Raw genomic sequence first — 17,087 nt, forward strand, 5'->3', positions numbered from 1 at the left:
CTGAAGAGTTGGTGTCTGTCGTCCAATATTTATATCGGGCCTTCCTTTGAACTGGGAGATGCTTAGAACAATCCATTTGAAGTCCCCAATCATCCTGCCTTCTCTACCTTGGCTCCAGACTGACTACAGGGGGTATGGAGCCTTTTGTGTAGAGGCAGGTCCTCCGACCCTGCCAGTGATGGCCCATCCAGGCACACCTAAGCTCCCTATTTTGTGTGGCCGTCTAGGAGGAATACACAAAGTCCAACCACCAACTACACCCAGTCATGTGCCTAAGAGTGACATTTTCAGTATTTTAACTAAAAATCCGACTTCACCATAAGATAGGATTTTTCATTTCAGTTCCGAAGACACCAAGCATTATCTGGTTACCTTCTCGTATTTTGAAATTACTGCTTTTTCAAGGTAATAAAGTAACTCTAATGTTATCAAATGGGAGAGGTAGGCCTTGCATAAGTTAAAAACAAATTTAAACGTTTTCACTACCAGGGCAGGTCAAAATTAAAAGTACATGTTCTGCTTTATAAATACATTGCACCCTGCCCTCTGGGCTGTCCATGGCCTACCCTGGAGGTGACTTATATGTATTAAAAAATAAGGTTTGGGCCTGGCAAAAAGGTTTACTTTGCCAGGTTGAAATGGCATTTTAAAGCTGCACATACAGGTTGCACATACAGTCCTGAAACATGTTTGAACGACTAATAAAGTGGGTGGTACAATAAGTGCGGCAAGCCCACCACTTGCATTTCATTTTCAGGCCCTGGGTACATGTAGTACCACTCTATTAGGGACTTGCAAGTACATTAAATATGCCAATTGGTGATAAACCAAAGAGACCATGTTTAGAGGAGAGAGCTCAAGCACTTCAGCACTGGTTAGCAGTGGTAAAGTGCGCAGAGTCCTAAAGAAAGCAAAAACGAAGTGGGAAACAGGAGGGTTGAAGGCAAAATGTTAGGGAGTAAATCACACCAAGGATGCCAAGATTAACTAAGACCATTGACGTTGTCTTGGGTGGTAGCCCAGTTGTAAAGCCTCAAAACTACATGTAATTGCTATGCAAGTGGGGCTTAGGCTCCCACACCTTAAGTCATATTAGGTAGTGCACTTACTGCTGCATAGGGCCCACAGTACTCATTGTGCCGATGAACAATTGACCTGGGTGATTATTGGACAAGCTGCCACACAAGCAGCACAAGGATCTTACTCACTCTACTGTGAAAGTGCGAGCTTACTGGACAATGACAACTGTTGACAACCTAATTTTACACTCCAAAGCACATGCATTACCTCTCATTCATAAATGTTTGGGTGTCTATGGCAGATTGCGCATGGGTGCACCCATTTGAAATAATGGAAGACAAGAGGATGTGGCCTAACGGCTAGAGCGGTTGACCTCGAAGGAACTGGTTTGGAGTCTCTGCAGGGACGCTCAACATCCTGTGATTCTGTGCAAATCCCTTAATCTCCCCGTGCCTATTCAAAATCAAGGTGTCCATGTGTAATGTAACTGGTTCCCATGTAAAGTGCTCTGATACCCTTGGGTCGAATTCGTGCTATATAAAACTCTTAATAAAAAAAAAAATGTCATGGAAGAATCTGCATTGGAGGCCACCCGATATGCTGGAGGAATTACTGGGAAGGGGAATAATGTTAATTAACAACCTTTTTCTAGAAAGCAGTTTCAAGTCCTGTGACATCTTACTAATTGAATTTAGCCTTCTTATCAGCGAACCTAGCAAATATTGTCAACTAACCTATTGCCTAAAAAGTGCTATGGGAACGTCTGTCAGACTTGCCTGCTTTTACCATGCTGAATTAAATGTGAATCTGACATCACTTAAAGGACGTTTTGTCAGGCTGTTACAGTTTGATTGTAGACACTGTTTATTAAAACCAACATCACCCCCTAGCCCCTCCCACCCCCCAAACACTGGTGAGAGGAACACTATGGGGGCAATTATTGGACAAAGAATGGTCCAACCTACTTCTGCATCACAGTAAGGGGTTGAGAGAAGCATAACTTAAAACAGCTATTTTAAAATTCTGCTGTGATGGTATTGGTCACCAACCAGACTTTGTTTGGTGAGATTTGGCTCATCGCACTCATCCAAGTCTGGTGGGGAACCCTTTTCATGTCTATGCATTATTGCATGATCCGTCAGATAAATGAGTCACAACAGACCTTGGCCAAGTCCCTCGCTACGGCTAAGATCTGTATTCTGAGAAAATGAAAATCTTCAGTTATCTTTGAGCAAGGTATGGCTGCAGGAGATGATGAGATGACCACATACTAAAGTCTGATATATAGACTCAGTGATCAGGTACACCTGTTCAACAGCATCTGGGTGCCACTCCTATCTACACCTCCGTAAGTCCCACGGACGCAAGAGTGCAGAGACCGAACAGATCTCCTAACGTGTGTTAGGAATGGTCTCCATGGGCAATGTTGCTTTCTTCCAAATGGTAATGGCACGAACAATGTATCTACAAACTGCAAAACGAACTATGTGTCATTCATTAGTCTTGGAGCAACTTCCAAGACTTGCATAGTCCGGATAGCTATTGATCAAGAAGGTTTGTTTTTATTGTTTTGTTAATTACTACTGTGTGTGCTAAATCTTAGTTGAGCATTACAGGTTTCTTAATTGTTATGAGGACTTCTGATTAGAATGTCAGGGGCTCCTGCAGCAACCTACCTGTTTTCCTTGCCACCATCTTTGTGCACTGACATTCTGTATGTGTTTGTGATCCACACATGACTTCCATAACCAATACAGTTTTAGTAACCTTTTTGTTCATTGTGGTTGTTGTGTTTTTTACTTTGTGTATTGCATTGTGACTCACGCTACCGTAAAACCCTCAATGAAGAGTTTATTTTAAATAGTTATGTGGCAGGGCTGCAGATAGTGCTCCGTATTCTGCCTTAATTCATATAGTATGCTGTACAGTTCTTCTTCTTTGCAATATAATATTCAGTCAGCCCTGCCTCACGTTTGGGTCTTCCATTGCTGCTGTTTCAAGCAGCTCCAATAACAGAATAACAACATTGTTTATCGTTTATTGTTATGTTATGGGGATTTGTAGAGTGCACTATCACCCGGGAGGGTATCCTAGTGCTGAACAGGTGAGTCTAGCCACACCTGGGGCCTAGTGGAACTACTCAGAAAAGCCATGTATAGCTTCTTGTGGAATTCAAGAAGTGAGTAGGAAGCTATTATATGTGAAGGCTTTAGGAGCGTTGTAGGAGAAGGCTCGACCACCAGGTCTGGTTTTCCATATGCGAGGGATGTGTGCAAGTAAGGTTCTGGACAAGCGAAGGTGTCTGGAAGGTTGGTGAAAGCAGATGCAGTTGTTGAGGCATGCTGGGTGGGTGTTATATAGTTCCTTAAAAGTATGGGTGAGGAGTTTGAATTGTATTTGTTTGTGAACTGGGAGCCAGTGGAGCTCCTTCAGGTGTGGTGTGGTGTGATGTGAGTACAGCGTGGGAAGTTGAGGGTGATTCTGGACCCCACGTTCTGAATTGTCTGCAGCCTTCTGGAGAGATTTGTTGTTGATTCGGCATAGAGAGTGTTCCTGTAGTCCAGCTTGCTTGTGACAAGGGCATACATGACGGTTTTCCAGGTACTGACTGGCAACCATTTGAAAATCTTCCTCAGCATCTTCAGGGTATGGAAACACAAGGCAGTGATGGCATTGACTTATGCAGTCTTGTTGAGCATGATAATCCCAAGGTTTTTGGTGTGGGTGGTGGGGGTGGGGGTGGGTCCTAGCTCTGTTGGCCACCAGGTAGAGTCCCATATTGATGTTCTGTTTCCGAAGCTCTGGATTTTGGTCATGTTGGTGCTCACCTTAAGGCAGTTGGTCTTCATCCACTGGGCGATTCCAGTCATGTAGACATTGAACTTGATCTGGCTCCTGGGTGTTTTGTTCATGAGGTAGAGAACGAGTTGCATCCTGTCTGCATAGGAGAGTATGTTGATGTAAAAGTGGATGATTCTGGCTAGATGGATCATGTATGCGTTGGAGAGGGTCGGACTTAGGGAAGATTCTTGTGGAACTCCACAGATGAGTTCACCGGCATACGGGGTGTACAGTGCTAGGCTGACTGACTGGGTCCTTCCAGTCAGGAAGGAGCAGATCCATTAGAGTGTGTGTCCTTGGATTCCAGTGTTGTGTAGGCTTTGGATGAGAATGTGGTGGGAGACTGTGTAAAATGCTGCAGAGAGGTCCAGGAGGATTAAGGTTGCCGTGTCTCCTCCATCCAGAGCCATGTGGATGTCATCTGTGGTGGCAATAAGGGCCTTTTCACAAAACCAGACTAAGAAGTATAGAGGAGTTGGTGGTCATTGAGGTATTCAATGCAGTTTCTGTTTATCCTAAAATGTAAAGCTTAGAGGCTCGGTGTCTGCATTCCGGACTATTTTTTCACTGTGTTGGAATTTCTACTAATGGAAAAAAAACTCAATAATTAATATTATGTCCTATAATGTACTGATGACTGCTGACTTTTATGTACTTTGTATCTGCTGCAGTTATGTGACAGAGACTTCTAGCCACATGTTCCTTACCTTAAATAATTCCAGGTGTCAGCCAGGATCCAGAAGATTTTTGAGCAGTACCTCTGCGTGCTGGTAGGTGGCGTTCTTCGGCTCTGCATCAGTGCCAGAAGTGCCATGCGTAGTACTTATATAGGCGCCACCTCAGCGTGTGGGCGTCAGAACTTTCCTTTCCATGCCAGATAGCTCTGATCTGGTCTGAGCTACCCTCGGTCATTTTTTGAATGGCTTTTCTTGCTGACTTTTGAGTACTCTCGTTGAGATTTTTCTCTCCTGTTGTGAGGATGATACCCTAGAAACTGGCTGGTTTCAAGCCATGTGGTGCCTGTCACAAACAGATGTCTGACAAACCCCCACTTGGTGTGTTTGTGGTGCTTGGAGCGTCTCCACTACTACAAAACGGGTGAGGACTGCCAGACCATCCATCTGAAGGTACTGAGGAGTGATCCACCAAGCTCCTCACTGCCTGACATCGGACGACCCGGTGATGCTTTAGATCCTGGTCATACAGAAGGTCCCGGGATCGTTCGCAGAGCCGCACCCGACAATTGTCCTCTAACTTAAAGTAATCAGGGAAGGTCGGGTACGTCCCACAAACGTAAAAAAAAGTCATAGAGATCTTACATTTCACTGCACCCGTCAAAGTCTTCCGACGAGGCACAGGAGCGCTGGCGCTTCGTCAAAGCCTCAGTCAGTTTCCGCTCTGTGCTTCCCTGATTTTTGGACAGACAGGTCTGTTGCGATGGCACTTCCCCCTTTCAGTCCTACAAGACATTTTGATTTGAAATTGGCTTTGTAGACCCACCAACGGGGAGGCAAAGCTTGGGTAACTATTCAAAGGTAAAGGAATCTACAGCTAGAAGACTATGAAATGAACAAGTTAATTACTTTCGGGGTCGCCGTATGTAGTAGAGACTCTTATCTATTTGCAGATTCCCTTCAGAGCCGAATGCAGTTGTAGAGACTCCCTTCTGAGGGCCTTAGTTTTTCCACACTAATGTTTCGTTCTCATTGTAGCTCCATGCTCCTGGTGTGAAAAGTCATGAAAGTAACTGATGTAGGTGCGCCAGGGTTTCCAGGGTACTGCGCACCTCACTTCTGGCGTGGCTGCGCCAGCTACCAGAGCGCAGGGTTATTGCTCAAAAACCTTCCTGATCCAGTCTAACACCTGGGGATTAGTCTAAAGCAAGTAATCTGCAGCTACATAGCGTCTCTACCAGGTAAGGCATTACCAAAGGTAAGTAACTTGTTCGTTGTGTTTCCTGCTCACAGTAAATATATGCAGCAGTATGAGAGCAAAGTTCCAAACATCCTTCAACACACCGCCCATCCTATTGTGCAAGGCTGTACTGTACACATGGTTTTTCTGCACAAAAGTGACAATAATGCAAACGTGTGTTATATTTTCTTTTTAGCTGCCATATTTCATGAATGAGCTGACTCTCACTGAGCTGGACATGGGCGTGGCCATGCCGAAAATCCTTCAAGCTTTCAGACCCACAGTTGACCACCGAGGTAAACGGAAACCATCCTAAAATCATTTTCCCGCTGTTTAGGTGACTCTGGGTGAAACTTCCTGTAGGTTTGTCAGAATCTCGAATGCACTGTGGGGGTGACTGTGGAGATGAACTGCCCCGATGCCCGTGAAAAAGCGCGCGGGGACTAATGCTGCTGCTCCATCGCTGAACAAGAGGCCTATTGAGAGTTTCATCCCCTTTGATGATATTATATTATTATATACACAAACTTAGACGTTCTATTTTTTATTACCTGTATTTGAAAGTTAATTCTGTTTACCAATAAGCAATTAATTCAGTGGAAGATGTTGGGAAAATGTGGCATTCCTTTATATAATGAACACATATCTCAAACAAATGTCGAAATGTCACTACATTGACTTTGGGCTATACTTTGTCATCGCTCTCAGTTTGCTGACGTTGGGTTACCCTTTTGTTTCCACGTCTCTTACATACATATCGCAAAAGTGCTTCGTTGCATTTCGTCAGTATCAAAACAGAAATTTTTTCGCACTTGCATAAGAATAGCTCTGCCCCAGTTTGCACAGTTTTGCTTCCTGTGAGATAGAGAATGGGTCCAGCAACTGTACCCGAAGCAGCAGGACACAGTGGCATCTCACGAACAGATCTGTGGATACATGGCTGTGCCCAGATCAACATAGTGATAACCAACACGCAAAGATATGTGGTTTGATTAACATAGGGTGATGTTTTCAACATTCTTACAATTTCCCACCGCGTAGCACAGATCATGTCAGAACAGTTCAGAGAGTGTGAGACAAATTTGCTGCCAAATTTCTAAGTAAACCACTTGTTTGCAAACCCCCCTGCTCCTACCTTGGAAATTTACACAGCAAAAATAACTTGTTCAAGGACAAGTAAGTGTGCCCTGGAGGATGGGATCCCGTAGTCTGCACTGAAATCCTCTTATAGTTTCCTGGTTGTAAGCACTTTTCCTAAAATGCGGTTGATTGTGGAGATGCATGATTAGTGTGGAACAGGGCCCTTCAGATATCTTCTACAGGACAGTCCCCCTTGGAGAGTCCTTCCCTGTCTGTTTCATAAAACACTTGCTCTGGGGACGACCTGCTCCCGTAGAAGATTGAGGAACATTTTAATTTGCAGGTTGTGCGATGTGGTCATCACTTGCTGCTGTGCGTCCAGCATTGCCCACCCTGTGGTTCCCTTCACTTCAGTTATGAAATCACTGGTTAGTCCGTGGTGCCACCGAGCTGACTATCATCTTATGCCTCCTCATAAATCAACCTCGCGCTGATCCAAAACCATTGCATGCCTCTTTGTCTCAATTCAGTGGCAAATTGAGAGAATATACTTTAAACATGTGCTCCAACTGGTTATGATCTTTCCATTATGGTCTTTCCAATCTATTCCCCCTACTAACCTTGCCCCTGGCTTCTCTAACCAGTTGCCTGTGTACCATGGAGGCAGTTGACTGAGTTGGAAGCTGATCCTGAATTTTATAACTCCCCACCCCTGCCAGGGACAAATGTGCAGTCTTAACACTTGCCTTCTGCCTGAGTTGCCATCGAGCTAAATGCATTGACTCTAGGTACATTAACTTCGCTTTGTTCCCCGACGGCCCAAGCTACGAGTCCCTCCACATGCAATGGTATTAACAATCCAGAACCAAGTGTTATGAACACAACACAGGCTCTGACAAATAGAACACGGTTATAACCCTGCTCCTGGACTGGTGGCTTGCTAGACCCTGAAGGGCACTCCAACCCTCACTCGCAAACCGACCCAAGACACCACATCTCTTGGAGCTTCTGCCATCTGACCTATGATTGAGCCCAACTGTTCTGCAGCCCCTGTTCCAGGGCCCCTCCTGAGGCTGTTTGGCAAGGTCGCTGCACATCAGTACTTGCAGCCAAGGCTATGGTCACGGCTGAGCCCCCCCACCCAATGAAGACATAACTATCTGCAGTAGCAAGAGGGTTCTGGTTCTACACCCAGAATGAGGCTACTAAACCACCCACAGGCTGAGGATACCAGAACTCCGTGTTTTTGTATCAGTGGTAAGGAGTTTGCACCCACTTGACCAAAACTTGTTGATGCTCCACACCAACACACTAGTAATACATTCCCCTGCAGACAAACAGCCACTGCAATTTTTCTGTTATCCTTATGAACTAAATTGATGCTTATCCAGTATGCTAGCACCAATCTCACCAAAAAGGAGTGTACATATCCTCAAGAAATCGCAACCACACCCCCTTCCGAGTGCGATACTCTAACGGATGAAAAACCCCACTCATTCACCACCTCTGTCTAATTAGCTGCCTAGATAACTACCTTGTTTCACGTATAAGGGGCTGCTGTTGGGCAAACACTTGGTTGTGAAGCATTGCAAGCATGTGCCTAACAATCATAGTGGGTGTGTGTAACAGCGGGACCAGGAAAGGGCAGGAGACGGGTTTTAGTGATACCAGATTTTAATTGATCGTACAGTGCATCAGTACAGGTCTTGCGAACTGCTGCTCGTCGCGGCGATCTGCTTCTCTCCTTGCGGGTTTTCCTGAGTATTCCCTCCTCTCTTCTCCGGACTGGGCTCCGCCTTCTACGGGGCTCTGGAGGCTCGTGCTGTTCACCCTCGCCGACACCAACAGGGGGAACAAAAAGAGAGGCAGGTATCAGTATGGTGCAACAGGTACTTTGCTAGAAACACAGGGAAGGGGCAGTGAGGGATAACCCACCGTGCAGTGATCCCAGTCGGATACGTGAATTTAAGCAAATGAGGAGGGACGGTGTTTGTGAAGTCACCCCGGGACCCGTCCCTCAGGCTTCTCCCCCCCTTTCGGTTAGCCGTCTGGCTCTTTTTGTGAACCACCCCAGGAAGCGGTTACGCACCTCTGTGAGCCGTACCCCTCCTGGCGTACGGCTGGGCGGCTCGTGGTGTTGGCCTCCAGGCGTTCCCTGCGCGTCCTCGGCTCTCTCGGCGGCTCCTCCCGTCGGCAATGCGGGGTCCGGGCTGCTCCCAGCGTTCGGCTCCCAGCTCCAATCTTGAGTCGTCCTCTCTTCTCCTTCCGTGAGACTGGCTTCGCTGATCCACCTGCTACAGCCGTGCCGCTCAGTCTCCCTGTCGTCGCGTCCTCCTCTCCTCCGCTCCTCTTCTCTGCTCTCCCGTCCTTCTCTTCTCCGCTCCTCCTCGCTGCTTCCCGCCACTCCGCTCTGCTCCACTCTGACCGCTCCTCCGGTGTATAGACACACCTGGTGTTGGGCGTCTTCCTCATTTATCCACCTGCTGGGCTCCTCCTCTGTTACACCTCCTGAACGGTTAAAGGGCCAGGCGTCTTCCTCATCGCAGCTGTAGGAGTCGTGTCCGGTCCACTCCGAGTATTGCGGGGGCTGTGGAGAGAAGAGGGGGGGTCACACGTGATCAAGTCGCGCCCTACAGCGGGGCGCGCAAGGGGGACCCCGTTACAGTGTGACACATGCTTCTAGCGCCTGGGACGCTGGTTGCAGATCCCTTTTAGCCGTTGAATCGTTGCAGCATCCAGTGCACCCCCTTTGCACTTTTGCAGCTCCAACAGTTTCGAGATTAGTGCTAGCTGCTTTGCTTGGCTTGTATGCTTGATGCTTCACCCTTGCTGGCTCTTGGCAAGGAGCGTTGATTGGATACTACACAAAATATCTAACTTAGCCCAGTTCGGCCAGCTAGCTGGGTTGCCACAGCAATTGGGAACACAACTCTTTACTTCACAATCCGCGCCCAGATTCGAGCTGAATGTCCTGCCTCTTCATAACTTGCACCTTTTATAGCGAGGGTCACAGCTCCCACCCCTTAAGCAAACCCCAGGCTATGCCTCTCGAGGGTGAGCTGAGATCCTAATCCTCTTATTAACGAGATCTCCAAAAATGTACGCACTATGGTGCTGATGCCCAAACTGATGCTGCATCAGAAGATTCCCCCACCCCCTTCTACTTACCCTAGTCAGTAAGGTCCATCGGGCCTTGCCTGGTACTGTCTTAGATCGCACGAAATGTGATGAATCAAATACTTGAATGATTCTTAGCCACTGGCAATTATTCTGGACTGTGGGTTCTTTTTTTTGCCTTTCTGCGCCACTGTAGACTGGAACCAAGCATATGCAAATTCGGCTTGGAACTGCTGAGCGAGTCCCCTTGGAACGAGAATTAAAGCAATCGCTGGCCAGTTTCAGCCTTATCGGGCTTGAAAGCAAGGTGCAGCTTCAGCCCATGCACAGCGCACGCCGGACCCTCTAAGCATGTAATAATGACCGTGCTATTCAACAGTGCCTGAGATAAATTGGAGCAATCCAACCGTCACTTTTTTGTGTAGCAGCAGCTTGTGCAACCAAACCCACCTACAATGACTTGCAGGCTATTCCAGTGCCACCGGTCCATTCCTTTAGCATGAAAAGGCCTGACTACGAACTCCCATGCAAAGAAATACAAATGTAGAGTTTCATATGAGCTAGGATATTGTGACCTGAACACAGTCCCTCTTTCTAGTCGACAATCCTGACAACCCAATACATCCACCTTCTGTGCCTCCACACAGGTCATTCTGTCTGGTTATTCAACTTTCTGGGGGCCTATGTCCTTAAAACAATCTTTCATTGTACTGTTTTGTATTTTCATTTATATAGCGCTCACTATCACAGACGAGGTGTCAAAGCACTTTTTGAGTGAGTAGCACCCTACTCCGGAACCCATAAAGGGTTCGTGTTGAATTAGTATAGTGAAATGTGAAAGTAATTTGAATGGTGGATAGGTTGGTCAGTTATTTGGATTCATAAGGATAGCGGAGGGATAGAAGAGTGAAAAATGTTTGCATTTGTACAGCGCTTGTTGCCCCAGAGAGAGGAGGTGTTAAATCACTTATTTGGCAATTAGCAGACTATTCCAGAACCCATATAGGATTAGTGTTGAATTTGTATAGTGAAATAGAAAAGTAATTTGAGTGGTGGATAGGTTGTTCAGTTATTTGGATTCAGAAGGGGAGGGGGAGGGATAGAAGAGGGAAAAAGGTTTGTATTTATATAGCGCTTGTTACCTCTGATGGGTTATCCCTATCTTAGATAGTGGCGGGTAGCTACCATAATTTTTTTCTACCAAATTTTGTACAGCCTGTGTCCAGGTACTGGTGTTTACTAAATAGATGTACTTCTAATGCACCATAGGTGCGTAGAGGTATTGTACTGAAAAGTAAATCTGTTTGCAGATGATAACTGATGAGTTTTGTCCAATATGTTCCACACAAGTTTTTTGGTACTGCAGAAAAAGTTTCCAGGACGGCAAAGATTCTACTTACTACGTATTGTAAGCAGCCTTGAGTTATTTGACAGAATCGTCTTAACATGACAATTTCTATTTAACATATAAGAATGTGTTCACCAGGCACTAACATATATACATGTTCTTGTTTTGCTTCAGAAGATGGATTATCTGTAAGGTTTTCACCACAGTATAATGGTTGTAGGTAGTATGATCTTTAGCATCTTCAGACCCTGCTTATTTTAAGTGAACCATCGCTCCTTGGACAAGTGCTGCATAGAGTGTACATTGTTCTTAGTAGATACTTTTTAATACTCTGTGGTGTATTACTCATGTGAATTTCACTGGCTGAAAACAGCGTGGTACAGAGTAAATTCTATCCATAGAGTAAACCGAGTTAACAGTACCCACTTTTCTACTTGTATCCACTTCATTTCTCTGTGTACGTTCGATGACTGTCCATGGTTTGATACAGGTAAAAACTGTCCATAGTAGGGTATTAGTTATGTAACAGGGCTTCAATACCTGGAGGATCTTGGTTTTCCCTGAAGAGTTGTATACAGATTGAACACCGTGTGCATTATCGATTGCCCTTTCATCTGTGATTCATAGTCAACATGAACTCGGTTGCCCATGAAGTATGTGGTGTACGGTCAATGTTGCACATAACACAAGCTTGTATTTCCTACGGGGCCCCATGGCCTTTTTTTTGGGAAGGGGATGGGGGGCAGCACAGCCCCCCTCTATAAGCCTCATTATTATTGATGAACACCTGAGGACCCGTAAAAATTGCCTCATGGAGGGAGGGCTCTACCACATGATTGCAGCTCCTGGATCATTGCCCCGATCACCCATAGTGACCTTGGCCCAAGGCTGCCATACGGATTGCCAGAGGAAAAATCCTGCTCAACTTGCACCTGCCCTTCCTCCATCCCACTATTACCCCCCACCCCCTGCCTCTCCGTTCACTGTACACAGGGGCAGTGCCATTTTCAGGCCCCATGCCCTACCCATGTAAATGTAAATGTAGTAGTACTTGTATAGCGCACAAATCGACCCATGAGGGTATCTCGGCGCTTGTACGCATACCGCTGTGGAGCCCTTCCTGGCTTTTCCCTGTGATGTGCCCACTCCTGGGCACCTCCAAGGTGAAGCCAGGCATCCTAGCGTTGTTGGGGCCATTGTGGAGATTAAGCAAGCTATTGCCCATAGTTGCAGAGTGGGACCCATGATTAGAATAGGCACCGAGGCGAGAATTATCAGGTCCGAGGAAATTGAGCCCAAGACCCGCCGAGGCGGGAACTGAACCCTGGTCGCAGGCTAGACCTCTGCATCAGGGTCTGCCGCTCTACCCATTGAACCACACTTCTCCACTCCATGGCACTTCCTTATCCTTCCCTCATCTCTTGTCAGGCCTGCGTGCAGTAGAAGGCACAAGAGCACACCTTCCCTTCAGAGGGTGACGCGAGATTGACCTTAAGGCCTCTCAAGCCCATACCTTTGAGCAGCTCCCACCAGAGAGGCCAGACAGGTCTGCATGCAGCAGCAGCGTGGTGGCCATCTTCTAGTCCTGCAGGCCGATGCTGGAGAGGCAGATCGGGATGGGGTAGCATGGGCACTGTCTATTTAGTCAACTTCCAGCAGGCAAAGAGGCCATCTACCGTGATGCACAGGTTGGTGGGAAAAAAGTTCCTTTTGTACAAAGCCTTTTTGCACACATCTTGTGGAGTAAATGTTGGGAGGAGCGAGGCAGGCACTTGAGCTGCTAAGGGAGAGAATAGTGTTGTCATTATGCTCTTATGTAAGTATAAAATTTTATTGTATGATTACTCAAAATCTTTACAAAACATGTTTGCATTAAAATACATCGTTTTAAAAATGAACAACATATAAAATTACGCCCGGGAATGCAACTAACATCTAGCCATATTTGAGCGCCAGAGGGCTCATGGAATTGTTCATCCTTAACTTCTATAAAAGTAAAGGGAACAAATGATGGACGGAATGCTGAAAAATGCAATCATTCACTTCTATGTTTCATAAGAATGGTGTAAAAGTTCATCAACACAACACAAGTGATTTCAGGTAAAGTTATGTTATGTTATGTTACGTTATTTGCACTTATAGAGCGCGCGATTATCCTGGGGTGTCCTGGTGCTAAGTACTGGTTACCTGGGGAAAATGAATGAGTGTTACTGAGAGAAGAGCCATGTCTTCAAGCCCTTCCGTAAGGAAAGGAGATCCGGGGCATTCTTAAGAGAAAAGGGAAGCTTGTTCCAAGCTTTAGAGGCACAAAGAATGAAGCTCCTGCCTCCCCAGTTGACTTTTTTAAATGTGGGGACTTGTAGTTGTTTGTCACTGGTAGATCGTAACATTCTGCCTCTCACATACTATTAGAACTTATGCCTAAGAAACTCGGGACCAGTTCCATTGAGGGCCTTAAAGACGGTACAAAGTGCCTTGAAGCGGGTTCTTTGTTTTACAGGGAGCCAGTGTAGCTTCTTAAGCTCGTCTTTCACGGGAACAAATTTAGGCGTTCCAGACAGTGGTCTGCCCGCTGCGTTTTTGACTAATTGGAGCCTATTCGTATGTTGTTTTTGTACGTTAAGATATAGGCTATTACAATAATCCAAACGCGACATTGAGGGCCATGACCACTGTCTTGAGATTGCTCTCGGTCAAGAAGATCTTAATTTTCCTTATGATTCTAAGAACCATAAAGCAGGCTGAAATCACCATGCTTACTTGATTACCCATGGTGAGTTTATTGTCCACTAAAACCCCGAGGGTTTTGGCTTTCCTAGTGGGTGTGGGACAGGAACCAAGGTTCTCCGGTCACCACTCCGGTGTCCACACCGGTGGATTATTTCCGAATTTTAAGACCTCGGTCTGGCTGGAGTTGAGTTTTAAACTATTAGAAGACATCCAGCCTGAAATTGCGCTCATACAGCCATGGAAGTGTTACCCCGTTTCCCTCTCACCTCCCTTAATCAACGACAGCACTAGTTGCTGTCGTCAGCTTAGGAGGTGAGCTGGAAGCCAAAGGACCTAATAACTCCTGCCAGTGGTGCCACATATATGTTAAAAAAACGTTGGGCTAAGTGAAGAGCCCTGTGGCACCCCACAAGGGAGTGAGAAAGGTTTGGATGTATTGCCGTCCAGATCTATGGTTTGCAACCTGTCAGATAGGAAGGAATGTAAAAGTTTCCATGCTAAGCCTTCAACACTGATCTCGAGCAACCGGTCCATCAATACTTTATGACGGACCGTGTCAAAGACTGCAGATAAGTCCAATTAGATCAGTACGGCATTGCCCCCTCCATCTATGGCCACTCTGATTTCTTCTGTGTATTTCAGCAAAGCCAGCTCAGTGCTATGATGTGCCATTAACCCAAACTGCGATGGGTCCAGAGAATTATTGAGATGAAGAAATGCACTGAGTTGGATGTTCATCACCTTTTCCATGATTTTGGCAGGGAAAGGAAGCCGTGAGATCGGCCTGTAGTAGTTGGAATCTTTAGGATCCAGAGTCTGCGTCTTCAATAATGGAAGAACAGAAGCTTGCTTTCAGATTTTGGGGAATATGTCAGATGCAAAAACGGCATTCAACAGGGCGGTCAATGCCATTCCAATCACTTCAGGAAGTTGTTTATTAACTCGAACAGGGCACGGATCATTAGGGGCTCCTGAACAGATCAAATTCAGGACCTTGATTGTCTCTGATAACTCCAGTGGTGAGAATTGATCAAATACCAGTGGAGGGCCACAACTGTCAGGTCCCTTCATATTGGAGCTCGTTTGTGACATTTTATTGGCTTTGGTAAAAGAAAATATAATTTCAACTTTGTGTTTTAAAAAAAATCAGCAATTTTGTTGCAAAATGCTGAGTTGCCATGGCTCTTAGGGGCATTTGGGGTAGACAGTTTTTTGATGGTTTTAAAAAGTTCCTTTTAGTTAGATTTGGCTAATGCTATTTGAGTTGAAAATAACTTTTTTTTAGCTTCCACAATTGCTTGTAAGTGGTGATGCAACGTTTGTGTTTTTCCTTGTCTGCATCACCATAGTTTTTGCGCCATACCCTCCCTAACAACTTACAGTCCAATTTTTTAGCTCTAAGCTCGTCCGAATACCAAGGAGCGGAAGGTAGAGCTCCTTAGGGAGTCCACTTTTATTCAGGAGCTAATTGGTTGCAGGTTATAGCTAGCCATTGATTGTATGCAGCCACGGCATCCTCCACTCCCGCGGAGGTCGCATCAAGCGCCTAAGGGAATTTTCGAATTTCTTGATATCCAATTTTCCCCAGGCTCTGGTCACAATCTCTTGGGCCGGTTTAGTACTGATTGCCCCCCTGACTGAACGGCACAGTGGTCAGACTACGAGATAGGGAGGACTGAGGTACAAACGAAGTCACCATTATTAGAGTATATACCATCAAGGGTATGTCCTTTTTCATGAGTTGGGGCCTTCACCAACTGTTGAAGGCCTCCTGCCCCCATGATTTGTTCCAGCCAGTTAGTATACAGATCAGAAAAGCTTTCTAAGTAGAAATTAAAATCACCCAATACCGTATAGGAGTCTAGACATAGTCCTTCTTTAAGTAAGGTGCCTACTGGTTCCAAAAACCCTTTTTAGGTCCTGGTGGGTGATAAAGTAGTATACCTTTGAAGGTCCTATGATTTATTGAATGGATATTAAAAGCTAAGACCTCACATGCCGTGTTAGAGGCAGAGAAAAAGTTGGGTTCCACTGAGTCATTATAGATGACAGCAAGCCCTCCCCCTTTTTTTCGTGGCCTGTCCAGAGTGTAACAATGAAACCCGGGGGGCGGGGGGGGTTACCTTCACTAGGTCTGGTCCAGAGGCATTGTCTGTCCATGCTTCCGTAATAAAGGCCAGCTTTACATCTAGTTCATCAACAGTAAAGCACATTCCGTGCTATGCTTAATTAAAGATCTGGCATTAAATAAGATACACTTTAAGGGGCCTGGACGAATGATATCAGTCTTCTTACCTAACTTAACGCTAGGACCAAATGCTGGTAGATTAAGGATGCGGGGAAGTTGTTGCTGACAGCTAGCGCAGGAAGTGCTCCCTAATGCTGTTGTTAACGGTAGTTAGTGGCATAGAGGGACAGCATGGCGTACCCTTACCAGGGTTCAGTCCATGCAGCTCCTCATTACTGTATCTTGTAATAGCAGAGAACAAATGGCCAGGGGGACTGGCCCTGTGCCTGGCCGGTGTGCGGACAGGCGCAGATGGGCTTGCCTTAGGCGCGCCATCGGCCGCTGCGCGTCCGCGTCAGCATGCCGGCCAAATAGCCCAGCCTTGAGCCACTAGACCGCTAACCTGGTAAAATGCCGGTGCGGCAGTTCAATCACCTTCCCACCTCCAATTCCCCTGTGCAAAATCAGTGCCAATGAGAGCAGCACATTTTAATATAGTAAATCAATGTAAAAGAACATTAAAAAGAAAGTGTGGTCTCACCTGGCGAGCATTCAACACAGCTTCGCCCAGGGAACCAGCGCCGCACAGACCGCAGTTTCTTGTGTGTGCTATAGTACTCAAAGTTTTAAAAGGCAAAATGTCCCTCTACTATGGTGTTGCAGGCCGATGAGAGCATTGGTTAGCGTACCAGTTTCGGGCTTGATGATCCAGCTAATGTTATACTAACCGCCATGCGCAAGGTCGAATGACCTCTGCTTAGGGCTTGTGTATCAAGGTCGATGTGCCACAACATTTATTTCATCTAATGT

The 17,087-nt window shown here is 46.1% G+C and overlaps 1 protein-coding gene across 3 annotated transcripts in view; it reads left to right on the top strand.

The window, feature by feature from the left end:
- Positions 1-17,087, top strand: part of TEX2 (testis expressed 2) — a 664,178-nt gene that overhangs the window by 527,589 nt on the left and 119,502 nt on the right. For all 3 annotated transcript variants that reach the window (XM_078654347.1, XM_078654349.1, XM_078654348.1), the window contains exon 7: positions 5,972-6,071. In XM_078654347.1, the coding sequence (XP_078510473.1) occupies positions 5,972-6,071 (100 nt within the window). The remainder of the gene's footprint in view (positions 1-5,971; positions 6,072-17,087) is intronic.

The sequence above is a fragment of the Lissotriton helveticus genome, chromosome 7, assembly GCF_964261635.1.
Source record: "Lissotriton helveticus chromosome 7, aLisHel1.1, whole genome shotgun sequence".
Classification (NCBI taxonomy): Eukaryota; Metazoa; Chordata; class Amphibia; order Caudata; family Salamandridae; genus Lissotriton; species Lissotriton helveticus.